The following is a 22,481-nucleotide window of genomic DNA, read 5'->3' on the forward strand; positions in this document are numbered from 1 at the left end:
TCTGTTAATCCCTTAATAACATTTTCTTGATTAAAGTCTAACTCATAAATTTAAGAGGTTTGGATGCTGTCAGCTCGGTGCACATTCCATCTGGAAAGTTTGTTTGTGAAAGTATTTTCATGAATTTGGTTTAGTCATTAGTTGTGGGTCAAAGGCAACAGGCTATAAACTCAGCTAAACTTTAATGGAGCTCTGGGGTTTTCAACATGTGTCTTATTACTTCTGACTATTCAACATGTAATCACATAACAGTCCTTATCATGTTTTTTAATCTAGTGATGATTTTAAATGATGCAGGCCGGCATTCTAGCAAATAAATATTGTGTTTAAAATATTTTACAACAAGATCAAACAAAAAATAAACCCTTAAAAATCAGGATCCGAAACAAGTACAGAAACAGTATCATATTGCCCACTAGAAGCAACTTATTAAGTCTGTATATGTATACTTGCTATACATACTTTAATAAAAATGATTCTTGATAAGAAACTTTGCATCCTTTATGTTTTGGTTCTTATGTCAGAGTCTGTGACAAAGTCAAAAGGAAGATTAAGAAATTTTAGCATTAATAACACACAATGGAGTACACACCACCGATACATATAAATGTTTTGTGAATCGGTATACTTCCATTAGGTGTGAAAAAAGCATTTGTAGTTCCAGAGAAACTACTGACATTGACCCTTTCAAGCACCACGCTTGAAATAAATGAAAAGCCTTGTCACATTAACATCTGACCTTTGTCTTAGTGGAGAGATAACCAACAGTTACTAATGAGCTTTTGTATCTTGCTCAAGAAAACTGATAAGGAAATGTAAAATGAAGCTTCCAGTAGTTGGAGGACTTCCCCAAACTGGTTTCCAGCCTCTCAGTCTTGGTCAATTATTACCCTCTCTAACATATCACAGCCAAATAACTGCGGGGTCACAGTAGGAACCAGCAGGAGAGAAGAAAACAATGTACGACCGAAGGATGCTGACGAAGCTGAGCGAAGCACTGTGGAACTATCACAGTCTTCTCCTGATCATCCTCACGCCGCTGCTGCTGCTCCCTCTTCCTCTGGTCATCGGAACAAAGGTGCGTGCACAAATATGACGGGAACTGTATCCGCTCCATAACGGTTTAATTTAACTGACATTGCACTGATCAGTGTTTTTAAGCAGCTCCTATCATTATTTGCATATTGTGAAATATGTTGCCACTGCTAGTTTTAATTGTATAGCACATAAACTTTATGATATGATCTCAGTAGGTTGTAGCTATTGTAGAGTTTTTGTGATGATCTGAACAGTCTCTGTGCTTTATTAAGTTTACGTTCGCTCTTTATTTGCTTTCCTATCAGCCAGTCATGGATTTGTACTTATACACTTTTTTCAACTCTAAGCACTACGAGATCTTTTACACTTTTTCCCGTCACTATAAATACGGCTAACAGACCCTTGTACTTAGTGCCATCTGACCCTTGATCCTTTTCAAAAACTTTCTGCATATAAAACTTTATATACTCATAAAATGAAAACACATAAAATGAAACCTCATGGTTAGTTTTTACAATTTCAGTTAACAAATGACTTGTCTGGGATTGCAAATAAAGCTCAATATCCGATTACAGAAAGTTTGACCTACATTGAAAATAGGTCAAAGGAAAGCCTTTGCAGTGCAAAAACAAAGCTTGCCAGTGGGATTTTGTTTTTCAGGCTATAATAAGATTTTATATATTTAGTTGGATTTAGTTAGTGGTCTCGAGACCACTTTTACGTGGTCTTGGTCTCGAATCCCTCAGTCTTGTCTTGGTCTCGCTGTCTCGGTCTTGCTGTCTCAGATCGACATAGTGGTCAGGAGATTTGGAGTCAACAGTATCCATGACACACAACGTAACATTCGATAATGTGTCATGCGCAAAAGCATCAGCTCTAAGAGCCGTGCTTAGAGAGTGCTTTGTGGTGAATCAGAAGAGTCGACTCCCATTGAGCGAGAGCCGCTCCTCAATGTCCTTTCGCTGCTCAGCTCTCACACAGTGGCTCAGCTATGCTCCAATCCCTCCATATTGTGGCCAATCATGTGCGAGGATATAGGATAATATCATTATGTGAAAAACAGAGAGGGTGAGAGACGTGACAGTCAAGTGGAGCGTGCGTCTGTCCTCTCAGTAAGTGAGTGAGACAGTAGACAGCGGTGAGGAGGGCTGTGCGAGTGCATCGCAAAAACACATAAATATGCCTGAGACCCGTAAACAAAGCAGCATCTGGCTGCAGTTTAAAGACTTTTTTGTCTCGGTCTCGTCTCGACTTTGTCTTGGTCTTCGTCTTGTATTGGTCTCGATACCCTCTGGTCTTGGTATTGTCTTGGTTTAGGCGGTCTTGACTACAAGTCTAATATTTAGTACAGATCAGAACAAGATTGTTTCAGGAGAACCTAGAATTCCATGAAAGTCCATGAAGCAGCAAATCAAGTGCACAGCATAAACTGACACAGAGCACATGAGAGAATAGCTGAGACAAAGCACAAGGGGGAGACGGCACTATTTTTTTTTAAAATGGGGAGCATTCAGGTCGACACATCAGTGAGGAAAAGAGACATGTCTGCATGAGATCGATGCAATTATGGGTGAGGAAGTAACAATAAATATTAGACACAAACAACCACTAAAAACCAAACAAGGAAACTCCAACAGAAACGTAAACTCTGCATAAGGAAAGGACTCAAAGGAAAAGAATGTGAAGTGAAGGGAACTAATAACTTCCGATATGCAAAGTAACTGCAAGAATTCAAGACTGACAAGATCAACAGACAAGCTAATAATAATAAAAACGGGAAACATTATTGCACTATCAAGCAGAACTTGATAGTGTGACACCCAAAATGCTGGGCCCTGATTGTGAAGCCTGGTGGTGGAAATGTTCATGCAGATCCACAACTGGATGGTTCAAAAAAAGAAAAGAAAAAAGTAAAGATAATAGAAAGATAACCGCTGGAATGAAGGTTAAATTAGACAATGCTTCAGTCCAAATAACTAGCTAAAGGTGTTTGAAGGTAGCTGCTGAGTGACGAGAGAGACTCTGGCTTAGTGGACAAGCTGCTGCGTCTAATCTTTGCATTACATTTATATAAAAATGACCTTTAGCTATAATTACAGTCATCGATGTGTTTGTGTGTGTGTAATCGTGTTTTCCCTGTAGGAGGCAGAATGTGGCTTTGTGTTGCTGCTGATGGCAATATACTGGATAACAGAGGTGATTCCACTGTCCATGACCGCCATGCTCCCCGCCATCCTCTTCCCCCTGTGTGGTATCATGTCGTCCTCCAATGTGAGTCAATCAGAGTTACAGAGGACAAAATGTTCTTCGTCTTAAGGATTGTTATTCTTTATGAATGCACAGCAGCAGATGTGCTACTTGTGTCCCTGCATGTGGAAAAAGAAGCACTGACTTCAACATGAAATTTTTCTTTTTTTTCTTGACAAATAATAAAGAGCCCTGTTTTCCTAATTTCTTGCTCTGTATGATTTACAGCTCAGAACAATTGTTGGTACTGATCCAATTATTTAATATTTTCCAGTGCATCTGTGTGTTTTTTAAAGCTGTATTTTTAATTGGTTTATCTGTTACTTGTTAACTCCCTGTATAACATTTTCTTTGGCCACAAACTCAAATTTGAAAATGGGCTTAAATTTTAACTCCTCTTCCTCAATTACCCTGTAGATGCACTCTCTGTTCTAAAATCCCCTTTCTCCTCTAGGTGGCAAAGGAGTATTTTAATAACTTCCACTTCCTGCTTGTGGGTGTTGTCTGCCTTGCCACGTCCATCGAGAAGTGGGGCCTCCACCGCAGAGTCGCCCTGAGGCTCGTCACCTTGGTGGGGGTCAACCCTGCTTGGTGAGCATCTTCGTTCTCTGCTGTTGGATTCAAATTTTGTATTTCTTCGAGATTTAAGTGTGAAGGCTCCATTGTTGCTTTTTGAACACACCACTGTCTCCTTCAGGTTGTTGCTTGGCTTCATGTCCGGCTGTGCCTTCCTCTCAATGTGGGTCCAAAACACATCAGCTGTTACCATGGTGATGCCCATCGTAGATGCTGTTCTCAAACAGATTCTAAAGGCGAATGAAGAGGGATACTCTGGTGAAGACAACCCTACCCTGGAGCTGGACGGTACCTGCACAAACAGTATACTTTACTTTATAAAAGCACAAAATATAATTAAAAGTGTGAGATAGCTGTGTGTCTTTGAGCTTACAGTAGGATGGAACTTGTGGCCCTGACTATAATCTGTCATTTTTTCAGAAATCAACAACTGTACTGCAAAAAATAAAGAAGCTCTGAGGTATGTAAAGCATGGGGATTCACTGCTGCCCTCTGGGTTCAGGGTGTTCTAAGTTTTTGTTTCTGATGTGCTTGAAGAGCAGTTGAATCCCTTATTCCTCTCTCAGTGACAGCACAGAGCCAGATGTCCCCACAGAAACCTTCACTTCTGTTCAAATACCAGCAGAGTCGCAGCCTGCAGCAGACGAGGTGCAAAAAAGCACCAAATAAACACAGAATAAAATTATTCTTTGATATTTTTCCAGTTCTGCATGTTCTGCTACTTCCGCTAAATCTGCTTCTCTCTGCATTTTGTCTTACAGGCTGCAGAAAACGTACCCACGGCCTCCCACAGGGACACAGGATGTCAACAGGGTCGGATGCTATGCAAAGCCATGTGCATCGGCATTGCCTACTCCTCCAACATCGGCGGCATCACCACGCTGCCCGGAACCTCTCCTAACCTCATATTCGCTGAGCACCTCAACCGGTGAGTGTCTTGTAAGTAGAATCTATCAATTCTCATTGGCTGCACTTTGAGAGTCACCATGGCAAGTCAGGACATCAAAGACATTACATTCATGCAAATGAATTGCAAGCTGTGTGGTCAAATGTTTGCTTATGCTGGAGGTATATCCCCTCTCTGTTGTAATGAAGTTTTACTCAGGATCATTATTCCAAAAAAGTAATGTTTTACTCTTATTACACAGAACACAGCTAAAATTAATCCAGTATGTTACTTAATTACTCCACAGAGAAAGTAACTTGTTTTCTCTACTCATTACTTTCAAGTTTCTCTGTAAAATTACTCTGAACATATTGTCTCATAATTACCATTTAACATCAGAAACCTCCAATTACAGCCCTACACACCAACACAAACCCTACCTAATGAAAACACACATACGATCTTTCTTTTAGTCTTCAGGAACATAAAGTCGATAAAAACCAGCACAAAGAGACTTTAAAGTGATTTTACTTTAGAAACATGAACAGGCACAAATGAAGGCTTGCCGTTCATGTTTGGTTAATTCAGTCTGCTGCACAGCTAGAATGAACTAAATGATTGAAAGACTGCTGTAAAAAAAAAAAAACCAATGTTCTCCAAACACTGTCTTTACATTCAGCGTTTACCCAGACTGCAACAGCATCAACTTTGCGAACTGGCTCCTGTTGTGCCTGCCCATCAGTGTTATCATGCTGCTGATGACATGGTTCTGGCTGTACTGGCTCTTCATTGGCTCAGAGTGAGTGTCAGCATACCATCTGCAGAGCCAATCACCTGCTATCAGTGCTATTCTATTCTGACTACTCTTTGTGCACACTCCATTATTTTTTCTCTTTTATCAGTTTCATCATCCTATTCTGATTTCTTTGCATTGATTAATTAGTGAAAGTATCATCACATCACATTTATGTCTTTATTGTTGTGAATATTTATTAGAGTTTTGACGATGATGAACCATTTGTTTTCATATTTATGCTTTTGTGCTTTGTTAATAATGCCATCAACAGAGACTACATAAAACAGTGTCATTCAACACGGCTGGTTTGCTCTCGAACTTTAAGTTCTTTAAAAAGGAACTAAAGAACATAAATGCTGTTTGACAGTTTTGTGGGCCTATTTAAAGCAACTTAAATGTGCAAGTTTTTTATTCTGAAGGTTTACTGTTGGCCAGTCCACCGCACACCTACAGGTAGCCATTGAAGCGGCTGGAAGATCAGCTAAGCTGTTAACTGCACTTTTAAAATACAGTGCATATACTGTAGTACCCTTTAAACAGAGCCAAAAACCACCCCCATAAAAACACTCGAAACCATCAATCCATGCATCCATCCATGCATCCACCCATCTTCTTCCAGTAATCCGGGGCGGGGTTGTGGGGGCAGCAACCTAAGCAGAGAAGCCCAGAATTCCCTCTGCCTGGCCACCAGCCCATCCATCACTCGTATCAGCAATCTCGTCCTTTCGGTCACAATCAACAGCTCGTGACCATAGGTGAGGGTAGAGACGTCGATCGACTGGTAAAATGAGAGCTTCGCTTTTAAACTCAGCTCTCTTCACCACGACAGACCGGTACAGCGTCCACATCACTGCAACCGCAGCACCAATCCATCTGTCGATCTTCTGCTTCCTTCTCTTGTCTCTTGTAAACGAGATCCAGAGATGTTTTCAGTCGAAGTCAGTAGCGTTCAATCCGCAATATACACAGTGCAGGTAGGCCACCGCTTTCCCCTCCTGAGTCACCTGACGGTGTGCTAGAATCTCTTTTTAGTCTTTTTCCATGGCCTCTCCAAACTCCTACCACACCTGACTTTTTGCTTCAGCCCCTGCCCAAGCCATGTTCCGCTTGGTCTGTCGGTACATATCAACTGCCTCCAAAGTCCCACAAGCTAAACAAGCAAGATTGGCCTCCTTCTTCAGCTTTGTGGATCCCTTCACCTCTGGTGCCCAACATTTGGTTTGGCAATGGAGGTGCTGAACATGGTCCAGTCAGCCTCAATGTCACCATTCTCCCTCGGAATGCCCTTGAAGCTCTGCCGGAGGTATGCGTAGACGATCTCACAAACCTATGGCCTCTGCCAGGTGTTCCCAGCACAAATTCACTATACGTTTGGGTGCGCCAGGTCTGTCCAGCGTCCTCCCCCGCCACCTGATCCAACTCACCACCCGGTGGTGATCAGTTGACAGCTCAGCCCCTCTCTTTACCCAAGTGTCCAGAACAAATGGCCGCAGGTCTGGTGATACGATTGTAAAATCGATCACTGACTTGCAGACTAGGGTGTCCATGCATGTATGGACACTCTTATGTTCAAACAGGTCTCATTAACGTTGCCCACATGAGCGTTGAAGTCTCCCAGTAGGACAACGGAGTTCCCAGGTGGAGCACCTTCAAGCACCCCACCCAGGGACTCCAAGAAGGCTGGGTAGTCTGAACCGTCAGTCGGCACATAAGAGCAGACAACAGTCAGGACCTGTTCACTCACCCGAAGGCGCAGGGAAGAAACCCGCTCGTCTGCTGGGAGAAACCCCAAAGTACAGGCAGCAAGCCGAGGGGATCCTAGGATACCCACCGCAGCATGCACACCATGGGAGACCCTACCAGGGGAAAAGGTATCGATTTGCAGAGGGGACACTCCAAACTATCCTCCAAAAGTCTGCAATATTTTCCCAAAATGTGTTATTTGCATGTGGACTGTGGACTGGCAGACCGGGGTGGTGGTCCCCATCTTTAAGAAGGGGGACCGGAGGGTGTGTTCCAACTACAGGGGGATCACACTCCTCAGCCTCCCTGGGAAAGTCTATGCCAGGGTGCTGGAAAGGAGAGTTCGTCCGTTAGTCGAACCTCGGATACAGGAGGAACAATGTGGTTTTCGTCCTGGTCGCGGAACACTGGACCAGCTCTTTATCCTCTCCAGGATACTTGAGGGTGCATGGGAGTTTGCCCAACCAGTCTACATGTGTTTTGTGGACTTGGAGAAGGCATTCGACCGTGTCCCTCAGGGTGTCCTGTGGGAGGTGTTGCGGGAATATGGGGTGTCTGGCCCATTGCTACGGGCCATTCGATCCCTATACAACCGACAGGATTTCTAGGCGCAGCCAGGTGGCGGAGGGCTTTCGCTTTGGTGGCCTCAGAATCTCATCTCTGATTTTTGCAGATGATGTGGTTCTGTTGGCTTCATCGGGTGAGGGCCTCCAGCTCGCACTGGAATGGTTCGCAGCCGAGTGTGAAGCAGCGGGAATGAGGATCAGCACCTCCAAATCTGAGGCCATGGTTCTCAGCCGGAAAAGGGTGGAGTGCCCACTCCGGGTCGGGGATGAGTTCCTGCCCCAAGTGGAGGAGTTCAAGTATCTCGGGGTCTTGTTCGCGAGTGATGGGAGAAGGGAGCCGGAGATCGACAGACGGATTGGGGCTGCAGCTGCAGTAATGCGGACGCTGCACCGGTCCGTCGTGGTGAAGAGGGAGCTGAGTGTAAAAGTGAAGCTCTCAATTTACCGGTCGATCTACGTCCCTACCCTCACCTATGGCCACGAGCTGTGGGTAGTGACCGAAAGAACGAGATCGCGGATACAAGCAGCAGAAATGAGCTTCCTCCGAAGGGTGGCTGGCCTCTCCCTTAGAGATAGGGTGAGAAGTTCGGCCATCCGGGAGGGGCTCAGAGTAGAGCAGCTGCTGCTCCACATCGAAAGGAGCCAGCTGAGGTGGTTCGGGCATCTGACAAGGATGCCCCCTGGGCGCCTCCTGGGTGAGGTGTTCCAGGCATGTCCCACCGGGAGGAGGCCCCAGGGCAGACCCAGGACACGCTGGAGAGATTATATCTCTCGGCTGGCCTGGGAACGCCTTGGTATTCCCCCGGATAAGCTGGAGGAGGTGGCTGGGGAGAGGGAGGTCTGGGCCTCTTTGCTTAGGCTGCTGCCCCCGCGACCCGGCCCCGGATAAAGCGGATGAAGATGGATGGATGGATGGTGTTATTTGCATTTGCAGTCATTGATATTTAAGAAATAAGGCAGTAGTCGGACTTCAGGAAATAACAGAGCAGATGACAGCAGGAAGAACAGAAAAAGGAAGAGCAGGGATGGAGGTGAATTTTAAAGCACTCTGCAGTTCTGTAGCAACTGTGGGTGTGGGGGGGGGGGGAAGTATCTTTAATAGTTCACTATATTAGATGTGGTCAAAGGTTGAACCATCAGCTGATGTTTGCTGCCAGTGAGATGAGATTGTAATATAATGTAAACATCAGAGGGTCCCAATGTGCAGGTCGTCCTTCTTCAGTAAACATTTGGAGATGGTGGGGAGGAACCTCCAATAAAACCAGGCCCGGCGAGGGGGCTTTTATTGTGACTGGTTAGGAGGGAGTAAGAGAGGAGAAGACAAAAATGGAGAATATGGACAGACAAACTCAAATACAAACTGCAGTACTCAGTGCATTGTGGGATGTTCCCCAGCAGCCTGAGCATAGAGCAACGTCATTTTAGGGTCACCTCTTTCCCAGTATCCGCTTACCTTTGCCAACAAATCATTGCTTGTAAATATATAGATCTGACAGAGCTGATTTTTCCACTACTCAACCAGCCTACTCCACCCAGGTTGATCAACAGCCGCGACGGCCCCATCGTCATGTGCTCACAGGGGGCGTTGCTTGACCTCTAAACCCATCTCAGCTTGCTACTCATCAAAGGTCTCCAACGTCAGGCTCCCATTGCAACCCCATGCCGTTTGCCCCTAACTTCTTTATCACTGCATTTCCATGCTCCGGCTGAAGTACAGTGACTACTTACTGGCCTGCACACTATGTTGCTGCTTGCCTTCTTCGGGTTTCTACGCTGTTCAGAATTGACCTCCTTATCGACAAAATTCCATCCGGATCTTTATCCCTGCTTAAGCAACCGCCGCCCAGTCTCCAAAAACTGCTTCATCTTCTTCTTCAGACAAAGCAAAACCAACCAATTGCGCAGCCGCTTTTTGATATTTTACTTTAAAATAAACTCACCTTTAAGCCCCTTTGAATTGCTGACCCATTACCTCTACCTCAGAAAATCCCAGCATAACTTACATTCAGACCTTCAGCTCATCATCGAATCCAGCCACATCCCAACCAGATCATAGTTTCTTTCACATTTTGGCAAGTTTTATGGTGTCCAGGATTTCTCCTAATCTCTTCTTTGGCCATTCCTTCCACATTGGTACAGCAACTTATGCCTCCCGCAAAGGAATTACGGACCACTTAATCAAGCTCACGGTCCGATGGTCATCACAAGACTACCAGTTATACATTCGCAACAATCTCCAAGACCTTCACAATGTCCAATCTTCGCTTCTGCTAGGGGATGCCTTCTTTGGGGATCTGCCCCACCCAGGAGCTGCTGCCAGTCCCCTCCGAGGCCTTCCCCAAATCGCAGCATCAGTCCACGGTCTCTCATCCATCATCATTCATCGTAACTGAAGATGTGGTCCCAGCTAGTGAAAGTAAAATTCAGACCCACTAAGTATTTGAATAACTTGGTTATAATTTATATATTTTCATCCATCCATCCGCTTCCGCTTATCCTTTTCAGGGTCGCGGGGGGTGCTGGAGCCTATCCCAACTGTCATAGGGCGAGAGGCGGGGCACACCCTGGACAGGTCGCCAGTCTGTCGCAGGGCTAACACACAGAGACAGACAACCATTCGCACTCACATTCACTCCCGCATTCATACCTATGGACAGTTTTTGCCTATCCCCACAAACTGCCCACGCAAACGCCCACACAGAAAGACCCCGGCCTGATGGTGGAATTAAACTCAGGACCTTCTTGCTGTGCGGCAATAGCGCTAACCACGCGCCACTGTGCTGACTATATAGTTTCACAACTATGTAAATATATAATTATTTTTTCATTGTCTATCTGTGCTTTTAACCAAACACAGTCAGTCATTAAATTCAGTGTGGGCACTTCCTCTTTCTCTCTCTCTCTCTCTCTCTCTCTCTCTCTCTTACGCAGCTTCAAGTTCCTGTGGCAGTGTCGGGGAGAGCAGTCTGAGAGAGAGAGGGCGGTGAAAAAGGTGCTGGAAGACAAGTACAAGAAGCTGGGAGCCATTCGGTGATCTCTCATTCGTTCATTTACACACTTGTTTATTCTTCAAAGTAATCAGCTTGATCATTTATTCATTCATGCGTGATCATTACTGCTGTCAGGCATTAATATGTCCATTTATCTATTCATCCATTCACTGACCTCAAATATTAGAAACAGGCAAATGAATGGTCATTCATTTTTGTATTCGGTGTTTTGAATAAAAAACAAACAAACATAAAAATTGAACTATATATGTATCGTCTAAAACACCTATATTAATACACATGGTAAAAATAATCAGAATATAAATGTTTACCCCATTTTTTAACCCCTTATTTGGAATTTTATTGGGACAACCTGCCTAATCCAGAATGACTAAGGGTCTCCAGAAGGTTGCCTGAAGCGTTCTTCTGTAGAAAAACCTTCACAGTTTTTGTTTGCTTTGTTGTGCAGACAGGTCATGATTTCTACAAAGAGACATTGCTTCTGCATTTTTCAGTCTTTTTCTTTTCGTTTTTGGGATTCATTCAGAATAAATGTATTTATTTATTTACTTGTTTTTTGGGTGCACTTTGAACATAACAAGGCAAGGGCCACCTGGTTTTATATTCATGAGAGGGAGACATTTATCTCACAAACTGACCAACTCAGGCCAAATGAGATGGATAAAGACATCTATAGCCTGGAGGTTTGGTGAACTCTCTCTCTGTCAGCACATATATAACTTACAATATAACTCTTTTAAAGAGCTATATTTTCATTCAGGAATTTATTTAATAATACAGAGGGTTTTACATTACCTTAGATTGCCATCATTCATTTACTTGTTGATCAGTTATTGACAGAAAGACATTCCTATGATAATTTATGCATTCACACATTCATTCGTTCCCTCTCTCCAGTTCTCAGGAGATCTTCACCGGGGTGGTTTTTGTGGTCATGGTTTTGTTGTGGTTGACCAGATCTCCAGGTTTTATACCCGGCTGGGCTTCCCTCTTCCCTCAGTGAGTCACAACCTTCTTTTATTTTCTTGGAAATTATTCAAACTTATTCCCAAGTACAAGGTGTGATCTTAAAGCCCTCGATTTTTTTCCCCATTAAAGCAACAACAACAACAAACCCATAGTTTAATTTTGTCCAGTGTCCTTCTACAGCGCTCCTGCTATAGATCGTTCTGTAGAGGTCACAATCTTACTATTTGTTCTGGATCTCTGCCACTGTGTCAACTCAAACTTGATCTTGAAATGGAGATATGGAAACTATAATGCCTGCAGGCAATAATATGCACCCTGAAAGTTTCCGCTGAATGTTCTCTTCAGGTGTTTCTGGAGAGTCGAGCTCCCCTCCAGGAGTCTGATGCTTGAAAATTAGTGCACAACCCCATGAATATCAAGAAAAAAAATCGTGGTTCACATGCACATTCGTGTATCTGAATGTGCTGCAGGCTCTCTCCTAAAACTGCTGTCTGTTCAACAGCCAGAACAGATTTCTCGGGAAGAAATAAACAGTAGTGCTGAAGCATCCAGAGAGGCATGTGGAGACAACCTTGAAGCAAATACTCTTAAATGTAGTATCATTTTGAAAAATTCCACCTCTTCCAAGAGCAACATGAGAAGTCGTACACTGTTAAAAATATGTATTGTTTCCTCTTTGTAATGCAAAGAACCAGAGTTACCAGCTGTTTCACGAAAGAACTTTTCTAATACAGAGAAGTTCATCTGGGAGTCACTTTCAGTAGAAACCAACAGACTTATTGTTGGTTTTGACCTTTCCAGGCAGTTTCTTGATAGAATGACAAATATCAGACCAGATTCTTTGGGAAACACATATATTTATGATTTTTCACAGCAGCAATGAACCATGACCCAGCTGATCACTTTTTCTGTTTTTCAGTAAATCCAACTACATCACAGATGCCACTGTGGCTCTGGTGCTGGGCGTCCTCCTCTTCATCGTACCTGCTCACGGACCCTCCAGAAAATATGGTAAATGTATGGAACGTGGCTTGTTGTTTACTCAGACGTTGAAGGCTAACACAAGTACTCAAAGAGCCCCAGAGCAGGAAATTAGCATAATTGGTTGAGTTTAAGTAGTGTAGATTTACTACTGTAGATAACTTTTGTTTTTCTTAATTCTTCTTAATACAGTTTTCCTACAATACATTATTCTCACTTCTTTGGTTATTGTGTCCTATGTATATCAAGCTTTTACATAAAAAAATAAACTTTAAGCTGCACAGAAATGTGTGAATACCTAAAATCAGTAAAGTATTAACACTCATTTAAATCTCAGAGGTTCTGAACATCTTGTCTGTTTTTCAGCATCTGTGCCATCAGTCCCAGTAAATGTTTTTCTCTCTCCATTCAGAGTCAATGATTTCCTGGAAAGAGTTTCAGGCCTCCATGCCGTGGCAAGTTGCCCTGATGGTCAGTGGAGGCTTTGCCCTCGCTAAAGGTGCAGAGGTATGCTGACATACAAATTACACTTCATTCAGAACAGTTTCCTCATACCGAACAAGAAGAAATTTGATGCAAACATTGTAAAGTTTTCACAGCTAACACAGAAAAACCTCAGGTCCAGATAAAAAACAGCTCTCTGGTGCAGATCATTGGGGATTACAACAACTTTAACCGGACTACTCCCCTGATTGTGTCAACATTGTTTTCAGTCAGTGCTCACGATCAGAAAGATTATAGTAAAACTTACTGAAAAGCATGAAATAAAAAAAGGATCAAGATTGTTTAGCTTAAAGTTAAACCATAAGTACACTCAAATAACATAGTTTTGAGTGCACTTCAATTATATCTCTGTCTATCTCTGTCTCTAGAGATAAACAGCGACAGATATAGAGATAGATAAAGATATAGGCCAACCGACTGTGGTTGTAAAAAGACTTCAGGACCTACAGAGGTCAGTGCAAACACCTTCTCTTTGAATTGCCCTCTGTACGCACTTTGCTGCTCAGTTTATGGGCTCAGTCACTCATTTAGACTCAAGCTGAACAAAAAAGTCTTTTTTGTGAATTTTGCCATGGTATGGCTAACTGTGCATTGTCCACTGACAATTTCTCTACAATTGAAATCATTAATTAACGAACAAATGGCTTCACAGTCAGACCAGCCTGTCCTCATTGCATCTGGTCATATGTCCACAAATGTCATGTCAAATCTTCAAAATGGGCCTTCAGAAACCAGTGGTTGATATAATGGCACCTAAAGCTGGTATAAAATCTGCTGTACACTTAACATGTGTGTTTGTTTGTGTGTGCAGGAGTCAGGTCTGTCTTTATGGCTGGCCAGGCTGATGACACCTCTGGGCGACCTCCCGGTCTTAGCCACAGTCACAGTGGCCTGCCTCCTTACCACCACACTGACAGAGGTGGCCAGCAACGCTGCCACCATCACCATCTTCCTCCCCATTCTCTCTCCTCTGGTTAGTTCAGTGTGTTATACTTTACAGATCCGCCGAAATGCTAAGAATTACTGTTCAATTTTGAGCTCAGTATTTTATTCTTGGACTTTACTAGAGTACTTAAAATAATCATTATTTATCTTACACTGGGCTGTGGAGGAATCCCTCCGTTCATGGTCTGCTTGAAACAAACCGTTTAAATCCACTCCCTTTAACCCTACTTTCTTCTGATTAGCTTCTCCCGACAAATACAACACGCAAGGGATGAGCAGCAATTTTATACTCATGTTGAATTAATGAGCTCTTTAGAAATCAGCTGTGCACCACGGGTGCTGGTCTGGGCCTTTCCTGCGCGTTGTTCCCCGTTTCACCGTCAAATCCAGCACTAGAGCCAAATTAGTGAAAAATAACTGAAAAAATAAGTAAAACTGTGTGGTTTCAGCTTCCAGATGATTCATTTTCTTCAGAATCTGCTTTTTCATTTGTTGAGCCTAAATGCTATTTGATGCCTGTAAATTCTTTAACTTCCATAACATCAACTTAGCATGAGGTCGGCCTCCAGTTCAAGCATTAATTTAAGTGCTCGAGTGCTAAGACTATGCAGAGACACGTCTTCAAGATTCCTCTCATGTCTCCTCAGTCCTGACCTCATCAGTGTTTTCAGTCTGATAAATTCAGCTTTTTTGAGGGAAACTGCTGTGACATCTGAGTTGTTCTGCTGTTTCAGTGTTTTGCTTTAGCTGCAGTTTGTACTGTTTATGAGCTTTAAGATTTTGTTTCAACATAAAACAGAGCATATGGAACTTACAACAAAAGAGACGACCACATCAAGGCTAACAACTCTTTTTACAGTTCTGTCTCAAGTCCTTCGGACCCCCCATAAGTAGGGAGGGGTTTCTCCAGGAAGTGTGCAGAACTTACTCATTTAGCTTTTCTAAGGGACATTTAGTTCTCTGATCTCTGGGTTGGCTGAGAGATTCAACCCTCATCGTTGACCTCCAAAAGAAGATGGTGCCTCTGTCTGCTGGCCTTGAGCATGTTCCTCTGGTCAATTCAAACCACTCATTTGTATACTTGTGTTTTTTTGGTGGAGCACAATTCTTGAAATAAGAGTAGTCTGGATGTTCACAGGTGGTCCATCACAGAGTTTCACACCCGGGCAGTAAATCAAAGACATTACATTTGTGCAAAGTAATTGCATGTTGGCGCATGTTGGAGATATTTCCCCTCTTTGTTGTGATCAGTGTTGGGGTCATTACTAAAAAAAATGCACATATTAGAACACTTTTCGTAAAAGTAATGTAGTACATTAATTAATTACTAACAGGAGGAAGTAATTCATTACACGTTACTTTCTCGTTACTCCGTAAAAATGACCTGAAACACATCGTTTTTCATTAATTTCTTTTTTTTTTTAAATGCATTGTTCCTCTTGTGTTTTACTTTTCGCAATTACCATTTAACCATATAAACCTATATGCTACAGACACACGTAATATTTCCCTGAATTGCCACAATGACTCTGGTTTAAAAAAATACAAAAAGAACAGGTCCAAACGGAGGCAGTTTGTGAACATAGCATCCTGACCAAGTTAGAGGGGGGGATGTCAAGTTGGCAATGTCTATCTTTTCAACCAGTATCACTGCAAAGCATGCAATAGACACACCCGTCGACCATGTCCATCCCAAGCTTTGCATCTTCAAAGCGTGAAATGGACATGCATGCAAAAGGTACAGTAAGCTGCAGTACCAGCAGAGGGCGATATTTCAAATCAAATCAAATCAAATCACTTTTATTGTCACATCACATGTGCAGGTACATTGGTACAGCACATGTGAGTGAAATTCTTGTGTGCGAGCTTCACAAGCAACAGAGTTGTGCAAAATACAATAATGTAAACAAGCAAAATACAAGAATGGCTACATCTGAAACTAATAAATATATGTACAATATATAATAGTATATGCATTTCTGGATGTGTATACTAAATATTTTTCTACGTGTGTGTGTGTGTGTGTGTGTGTGTGTGTGTGTGTGTGTGTGTGTGTGTGTACACATATTTTACAAATTAAATAGAGTAAACAATAAATAAAATATATAAAATAAAATATACAGAGTTGAATATGTGCAAAACAGTGGCATTACTGTACAGTATGGAGTGCATAATGTTAAAGTTCCAGTAGTGAAGCTGAGGTGTCTATGACGTGTTCAGCAGTCTGATGGCCTGATGGAAGAAGCTGTCTCTCAGTCTGCTGGTACGGGACCGGATGCTGCAGAACCTCCTTCCTGATGGAAGTAGTCTGAACAGTTTATGGCTGGGGTGACTGGAGTCCTTGATGATCCTCCCCGCTTTCCTCAGGCACCGCTTCCTGTAGATGTCTTGGAGGGAGGGAAGCTCACCTCCAATTATCCGTTCAGAGCACCGCACTACTCGCTGGAGAGCTTTGCAGTTGTAGGCGGTGCTGTTGCCATACCAGGTGGTGATGCATCCAGTGAGGATGCTCTCAATGGCACAGTGATAGAAGGTCCTGAGGATGCGGGGGCTCATGCCGAATCTTTTCAGTCTCCTGAGAAAGAAGAGGCGCTGCTGCGCCTTCTTCACTGTTTTGTTTGTGTGTACTGACCACGTAAGATCCTCAGCCAGATGTACACCAAGGAACCGGAAGCTGCTCACTCTCTCCACAGCAGCGCCGTTGATGGTGATGGGGGTGTGTACTTCTCTGCACCTCCGGAAGTCCACTATCAACTCCTTTGTCTTTGCGACGTTGAGGGTGAGATGGTTGTCTTGACACCAGTGGGTCAGGGCGCTGACCTCCTCCCTGTAAGCTGTCTCATCACTGTTGGTGATAAGACCCACCACTGTAGTGTCGTCCGCAAACTTCACAATGATGTTGGAGCTGTTAGTGGCTGTGCAGTCGTAGGTGTAGAGTGAGTACAGGAGAGGGCTCAGTACACACCCCTGTGGAGCACCAGTGTTCAGTGTGATGGGGGATGAGGTGATGCTGCCCAGTCTGACCACTTGGCGTCTGTCAGACAGGAAGTCAAGTCAAGTCAAGTCAACTTTATTTGTCAATTCTGCCACATGTACAGGACATACACAGAATAGAAATTGCGTTACTCTCAAACCCTAGTGATTAGAAAAATGCAAATAAAATAATTAAAAAGTAAAAATTTAAATAAATACAATACAATTTTACGTATAACAAAAAAAAGCTATGCAATATACAATATACAATATTCAAGTAAGAAGGCATAGTGGTGCAAAATAGGCAAATAGTGCAAATGGGGATTTAGTAGTGTACGGTAAGAGATAGTGTAACAACAGAGTCTTATGAGGTCCAATGCTTAAGCAGTCCAATGCTCCACAAAGTGACTGGTAACTGGTGCAGGCCAGTGAGTGCGTCAGAGAGTGAGTGTGTGTGTGTGTGTGACAGAGTTCAGTGAGACCGTGGTGGAGAAGAGGGGAGAGGGGGCAGAATCGGGAGGGAGTTTAGCTTCCTGACAGCCTGATGGATGAAGCTGTCCTTCAGTCTGCTGGTCCTGGCCTGGAGACTCCGCAGTCTCCTCCCTGACGGCAGCAGCTTGAAGAAGCTTTGCATTGGGTGCGTGGGATCAGCCGCTATGCAAAGGGCTTTTTTAGTGAGACGGGTGCTGTAAATGTCCTGGAGGGAAGGGAGAGAGACACCAATGATCCTCTCTGCAGCTCTCACTATGCGTTGGAGGGATCTATGGCAGGACGCATTGCAGGCTCCAAACCACACAGTGATGCAGCTCGACAGGATGCTCTCGATGGTGCCTCTGTAGAAAGTGTACATGATGGGGGCTGGAGCTCCTGCTCTTCTTAGTTTGCGGAGAAAGAAGAGACGCTGCTGTGATTTCTTGGCCAGTGCTGTGGTGTTGTACGTCCAGGAGAGATCCTCTGTGATGTGCACACCCAAGAACTTGGTGCTGCTCACTCTCTCCACAGACGCTCCGTCAATGGTCAGAGGAGCATGTTGGGTGTGCATTCTCCTGAAGTCCACAACAATCTCCTTCGTCTTCTCCACATTCAGAGAGAGATTGTTGTCAGCACACCACGTGGCCAGGCGTCTCACCTCACTTCTGTAGTCGGTCTCATCCCTGTTGCTAATGAGACCCACCACCGTTGTGTCGTCCGCAAACTTGATGAAGAGGTTGGAGCTGTGTGATGGAGTGCAGTCATGGGTCAGCAGAGTGAAGAGGAGGGGGCTCAGCACACATCCCTGCGGGGCCCCCGTGTTTAAAATGATGGTGCTGGATGTATTACTGCCGACCCGTACTGCTTGAGGTCTTCCGGTGAGGAAATCCAACAGCCAGTTGCACAGTGAGGTGTTGAGCCCCAGCTGGACCAGTTTTTGAGTGAGCTGTTGGGGGATTATAGTGTTGAATGCTGAACTGAAGTCTATGAACAGCATTCGAACATATGAGTCTTTTTTGTCCAGGTGTGTGAGTGCTGAGTGGAGTGCAGTGGAGATGGCATCATCGGTTGAGCGATTGGGCCGATACGCAAACTGGAAGGGGTCCAGGGAGGGGGGCAGGACAGTCTTGATGTGCTGCATGACTAGTCGTTCGAAGCACTTCATCAGGATGGGAGTAAGTGCAACAGGACGGTAGTCATTAAAGCAGGAGGGAGATGACTTTTTTGGAACCGTAATGATTGTGGTGGCTTTAAAACATGTGGGGACGACAGCCTGGATGAGTGATATGTTGAAGATGTCTGTGAAGACATCAGTGAGTTCCACTGCACAGTCTCTCAGTGCACGACCAGGAATGTTGTCAGGACCCGGAGCTTTACGTGCATTGATCCTGCTGAGGGATCTCCTCACGCTGTCCGGGGACAGAGTCATCACCTGGTCACCAGGAGGGGGTGGGGTCTTCTGTGCAGTGGTGCTGTTTTGGACTTCAAAGCGAGCAAAGAAAGTGTTCAGCTCGTTCAGCAGGGGGATAGTACTGTCACAAGTCTGTGGTGGGGGCTTGTAATCTGTGATGGTCTGAATGCCCCGCCACAGGCTCCGTGAGTCTCTGCTGTCTTTGAAGTGATGCGATATTTTCCTGGAGTACTGTCTCTTAGCCTCTCTGATGCCACGGGAAAGGTTGGCCCTAGCTGTCCTCAGGCTTGCCTCGTCTCCATCTCTGAAGGCAACATTCCGAGCTTTCAGCAGCCTGTAGACCTCTCCTGTCATCCATGGTTTTTGATTGGCCCGGACAGTTATGGTTTTCGTGACTGTTACATCCTCAATGCACTTGTTGATGTAGGCAGTAACAGTCTCTGCGTACTCCTGGAGGTCAGTGGTGTTGTTGTAGGTGGCAGCCTGCTTAAACATGTTCCAGTCTGTGGTGTTGAAGCAGTCCTGTAAAGCCTCTGAAGACCCTTCTGGCCACACTTGTATCTGCTTACGAACCGGTTTGGTGGTTTTAACGAGCGGTCTGTAAGCAGGCATTAGCATGACAGTGATATGGTCTGAGGCGCCGAGGTGGGGGAGGGGAAAAGCTTTGTAAGCTCCTCTCTGGGTGGTGTAAACAAAGTCCAGTGTGTTATTTCCCCTTGTTGGAAAGTCTATGTGTTGTTGTATTTTTGGAAACACGCACTTTAAGTCTGCATGATTGAAATCCCCAGCCAGGATGAGAAAAGCATCAGGATGGGCTGTCTGCTGCTCACTGATGTGCTGGTACAGTTCATTCAGTGCCTCGCTCCTGTTGTTGACATTGGAGGAGGGAGGGATATACACAGCGCACAGTAGTATGGCTGTATATTCCCTCGGTAGATAGAATGGCCGGCACTTAATAACCATAAACTCCAGCACTGGTGAGCAGTGTTTCCAGACCGCAACAGCATCGCGACACCAGGCGTCATTGATGTAAACACAAAGTCCTCCCCCGCGGGTCTTACCTCCCGCGACGATGACTCTGTCAGCACGGTAGCATGTTAGCTGGTCGAGCTGAATGGCGCGGTCCGGGACACTGTCGCTAAGCCATGTTTCCGTGAACACAAAAGCACAGCAGTCCTTTACATTCCTTTGAGATGAACGTAGCAGTCGGATGTCGTCCAGTTTATTTTCTAGCGAGCGTACGTTGGCCAGAACGATAGAGGGGATGGCGGGTTTGTGTGGGCTAGCCGCTAGCCTAGCTCGGATGCCACCGCGCTTACCCCTCTTCTGCTTCCTCTCACACCGCTTGAGGCGCATCCATTGTGGGCGAAGTGCAGGAGTGGGGGTCGGTGATTGAGTAGGCCTTCGGAGCAAACCCAGATCTTTCAGCTTCTCGATGTCCACAGAGTTTAACTTAAAAAGTTAAAAAGTTTGGATCCAGCTGCAGAGGGAGCTGCTCAGTCCTAGATCCTGCAGTTTCCTGTCCAGCTTCGAGGGAACGATGGTATTGAATGCTGAGCTGTAATCTACAAACAGCATCCTCACATACGTGTCTCTCTTCTCCAGGTGTGACAGGGCAGTGTGTAGTGTCAGGGCTATGGCATCATCAGTGGACCTGTTGTGGCGGTATGCAAACTGTAGAGGGTCCAGTGAGTCGGGTAGTGCAGAGCAGATGAAGTCCCTGACCAGCTTCTCGAAGCATTTGCTTACGATGGGGGTCAGGGCTACAGGTCGCCAGTCGTTCAATGAGGAGATGGTGGAGGATTTGGGTACAGGGACGATGGTGGCCATTTTGAAGCAGGCTGGGACTACAGACAGAGAGAGGGAAAGGTTGAAGATGTGCGTGAACACTCCAGCCAGCTGAGCCACGCATGACTTGAGGACGCGGCCGGGAATCCCGTCCGGACCAGTAGCTTTGCGTGCGTTCACCTTCCTGAAGCACCTTCACTTCAGGCCAACACGAACATAATCACAGGAACGCGTTTAAACAGACGTTACTAACACATTTACATGTAAATACATATTGCCCCCCCCCCTTAATCCTTTGAATGAATGTTAATAAAAGTTTTTATAATAAAAACTAATTATTGTTATTTAATCTCACAAATGTGGGAAATATTTATGAGAGATTGTTCTCGCTTCAGGCCGAGGCCATACACGTCAACCCTTTGTACATCCTGATCCCCGCCACCCTGTGCACATCCTTCTCCTTCCTCCTGCCAGTGTCCAACCCACCAGGTGCTGTGGTGTATGGCTATGGACACTTTACCACCCTAGATATGGTGAGTTCTGTCACAAGAAAATAGAGGTTGCAACTAGAAATAACTCTTTCACTAAATGTATGCTGGCCATAATTCACAAGAAAAATCTGATCCTGTCTGCTGCAGGTTAAGGCGGGACTTGGCGTCAACACGATTGGAGTCCTCGCCGTCCTGCTGGCCATGGCAACTTGGGGAATTCCTTTGTTCTCGCTGGATACGTACCCCGACTGGGCACCGACTTTCAACTCCACGACGCCTTGATGAGCGGACTCCGGGCGTAGTTTTCAGTGGTCAGACTCTGAATCCTGAAAGAGACTCAAAAAAGGCTCCCGAGTTCGACGCTTAAGAAATAGATTAATGTGCTTTAACTAACCCAAAGCTGAATGGGTGTATTCATGTTTCTGTAGTGGTGTTACTGCTTCCTCTCCACCAACAGGTAAACATTTAGAAGCCCCTGTTTCGGTGCTGCAGTCGCGGTAAACCTGGTTGCCAACAAAAAACATTTAAAGAAGTCATGTTGTCAGCAAATCTAATGTGCAGACCCAGGCTAATAATCAGTTTATCATACTACATCTTCTTTTTCTCTATCATAACACTCCACTGTTTTTCAAAAGTCAGGATGAGATATCCTCCTAAAAATCCCCCCAAATACTCCCAAACTGCAGTTTAGCAGAGAAGAGAATGACGTCTTTGCTGCCGTCCTGAGTCATTTTGCATTCAACAATAGACGCCCAGCCCTGAAAACCTTTGGATTTGCACTTCTTCATTGCACCTTTTGAAAGTTATTTACTATACTTTATAGGTAAATTAATATAAAAAAAATTTGCCAACTGAAGTTTGATGTCACGGAATGTTACTGGAATAAACAATCAGAGCAATTTGAGTTTTTCTATTTGTTACCATCATGCTGAGTGCTGCTGCAGGCAGGATGAGGACCTAAACGCAGGACTCGAAACAATAAGGTAAACTGAAGGAAGCAGCTTATTGCACTGTAGCAAAACCTTTACAAACACAGAAAAGAAAACCTGGACGGGGACCTAAAAGAAAACAGGGAGCTAGGAACA

At 44.6% G+C, this 22,481-nt stretch overlaps 1 protein-coding gene across 2 annotated transcripts; it reads left to right on the forward strand.

Moving 5' to 3' along the window:
- Positions 1-958: 958 nt before the first annotated feature.
- Positions 959-21,850, forward strand: LOC146666822 (solute carrier family 13 member 1-like). 2 transcript variants are annotated; one of them, XM_085414949.1, is made up of 15 exons: positions 959-1,078; positions 3,181-3,309; positions 3,740-3,876; positions 3,983-4,149; positions 4,282-4,321; positions 4,428-4,526; positions 4,616-4,789; positions 5,427-5,546; positions 10,784-10,882; positions 11,761-11,862; positions 12,752-12,843; positions 13,226-13,320; positions 14,129-14,290; positions 21,301-21,438; positions 21,544-21,850. In XM_085414949.1, exons 1-15 carry the CDS (start codon positions 959-961, stop codon positions 21,676-21,678), a joined length of 1,809 nt encoding a protein of 602 aa, XP_085271075.1. In that variant the 3' UTR covers positions 21,679-21,850. The 2 variants fall into 2 exon arrangements, with proteins under 2 accessions (XP_085271075.1, XP_085271076.1); XM_085414950.1 differs by having other exon boundaries at positions 4,428-4,509; positions 4,623-4,789.
- Positions 21,851-22,481: the final 631 nt, after the last annotated feature.

Source organism: Rhamphochromis longiceps, linkage group LG7 (genome assembly GCF_057381845.1).
Source record: "Rhamphochromis longiceps isolate RC_006_pf linkage group LG7, R_longiceps_female_GT1.1, whole genome shotgun sequence".
Taxonomy (NCBI): domain Eukaryota; kingdom Metazoa; phylum Chordata; class Actinopteri; order Cichliformes; family Cichlidae; genus Rhamphochromis; species Rhamphochromis longiceps.

Excerpts from the sequence above, each read along its gene's own strand:
- LOC146666822 (XM_085414949.1), top strand. The coding sequence starts at position 959 with ATGTACGACCGAAGGATGCTGACGAAGCTGAGCGAAGCACTGTGGAAC. Across the intron at positions 13,321-14,128 it reads CCCTCGCTAAAGGTGCAGAG|GAGTCAGGTCTGTCTTTATG; the intron begins GTATGCTGACAT and ends TTGTGTGTGCAG. Across the intron at positions 21,439-21,543 it reads ACTTTACCACCCTAGATATG|GTTAAGGCGGGACTTGGCGT; the intron begins GTGAGTTCTGTC and ends TGTCTGCTGCAG.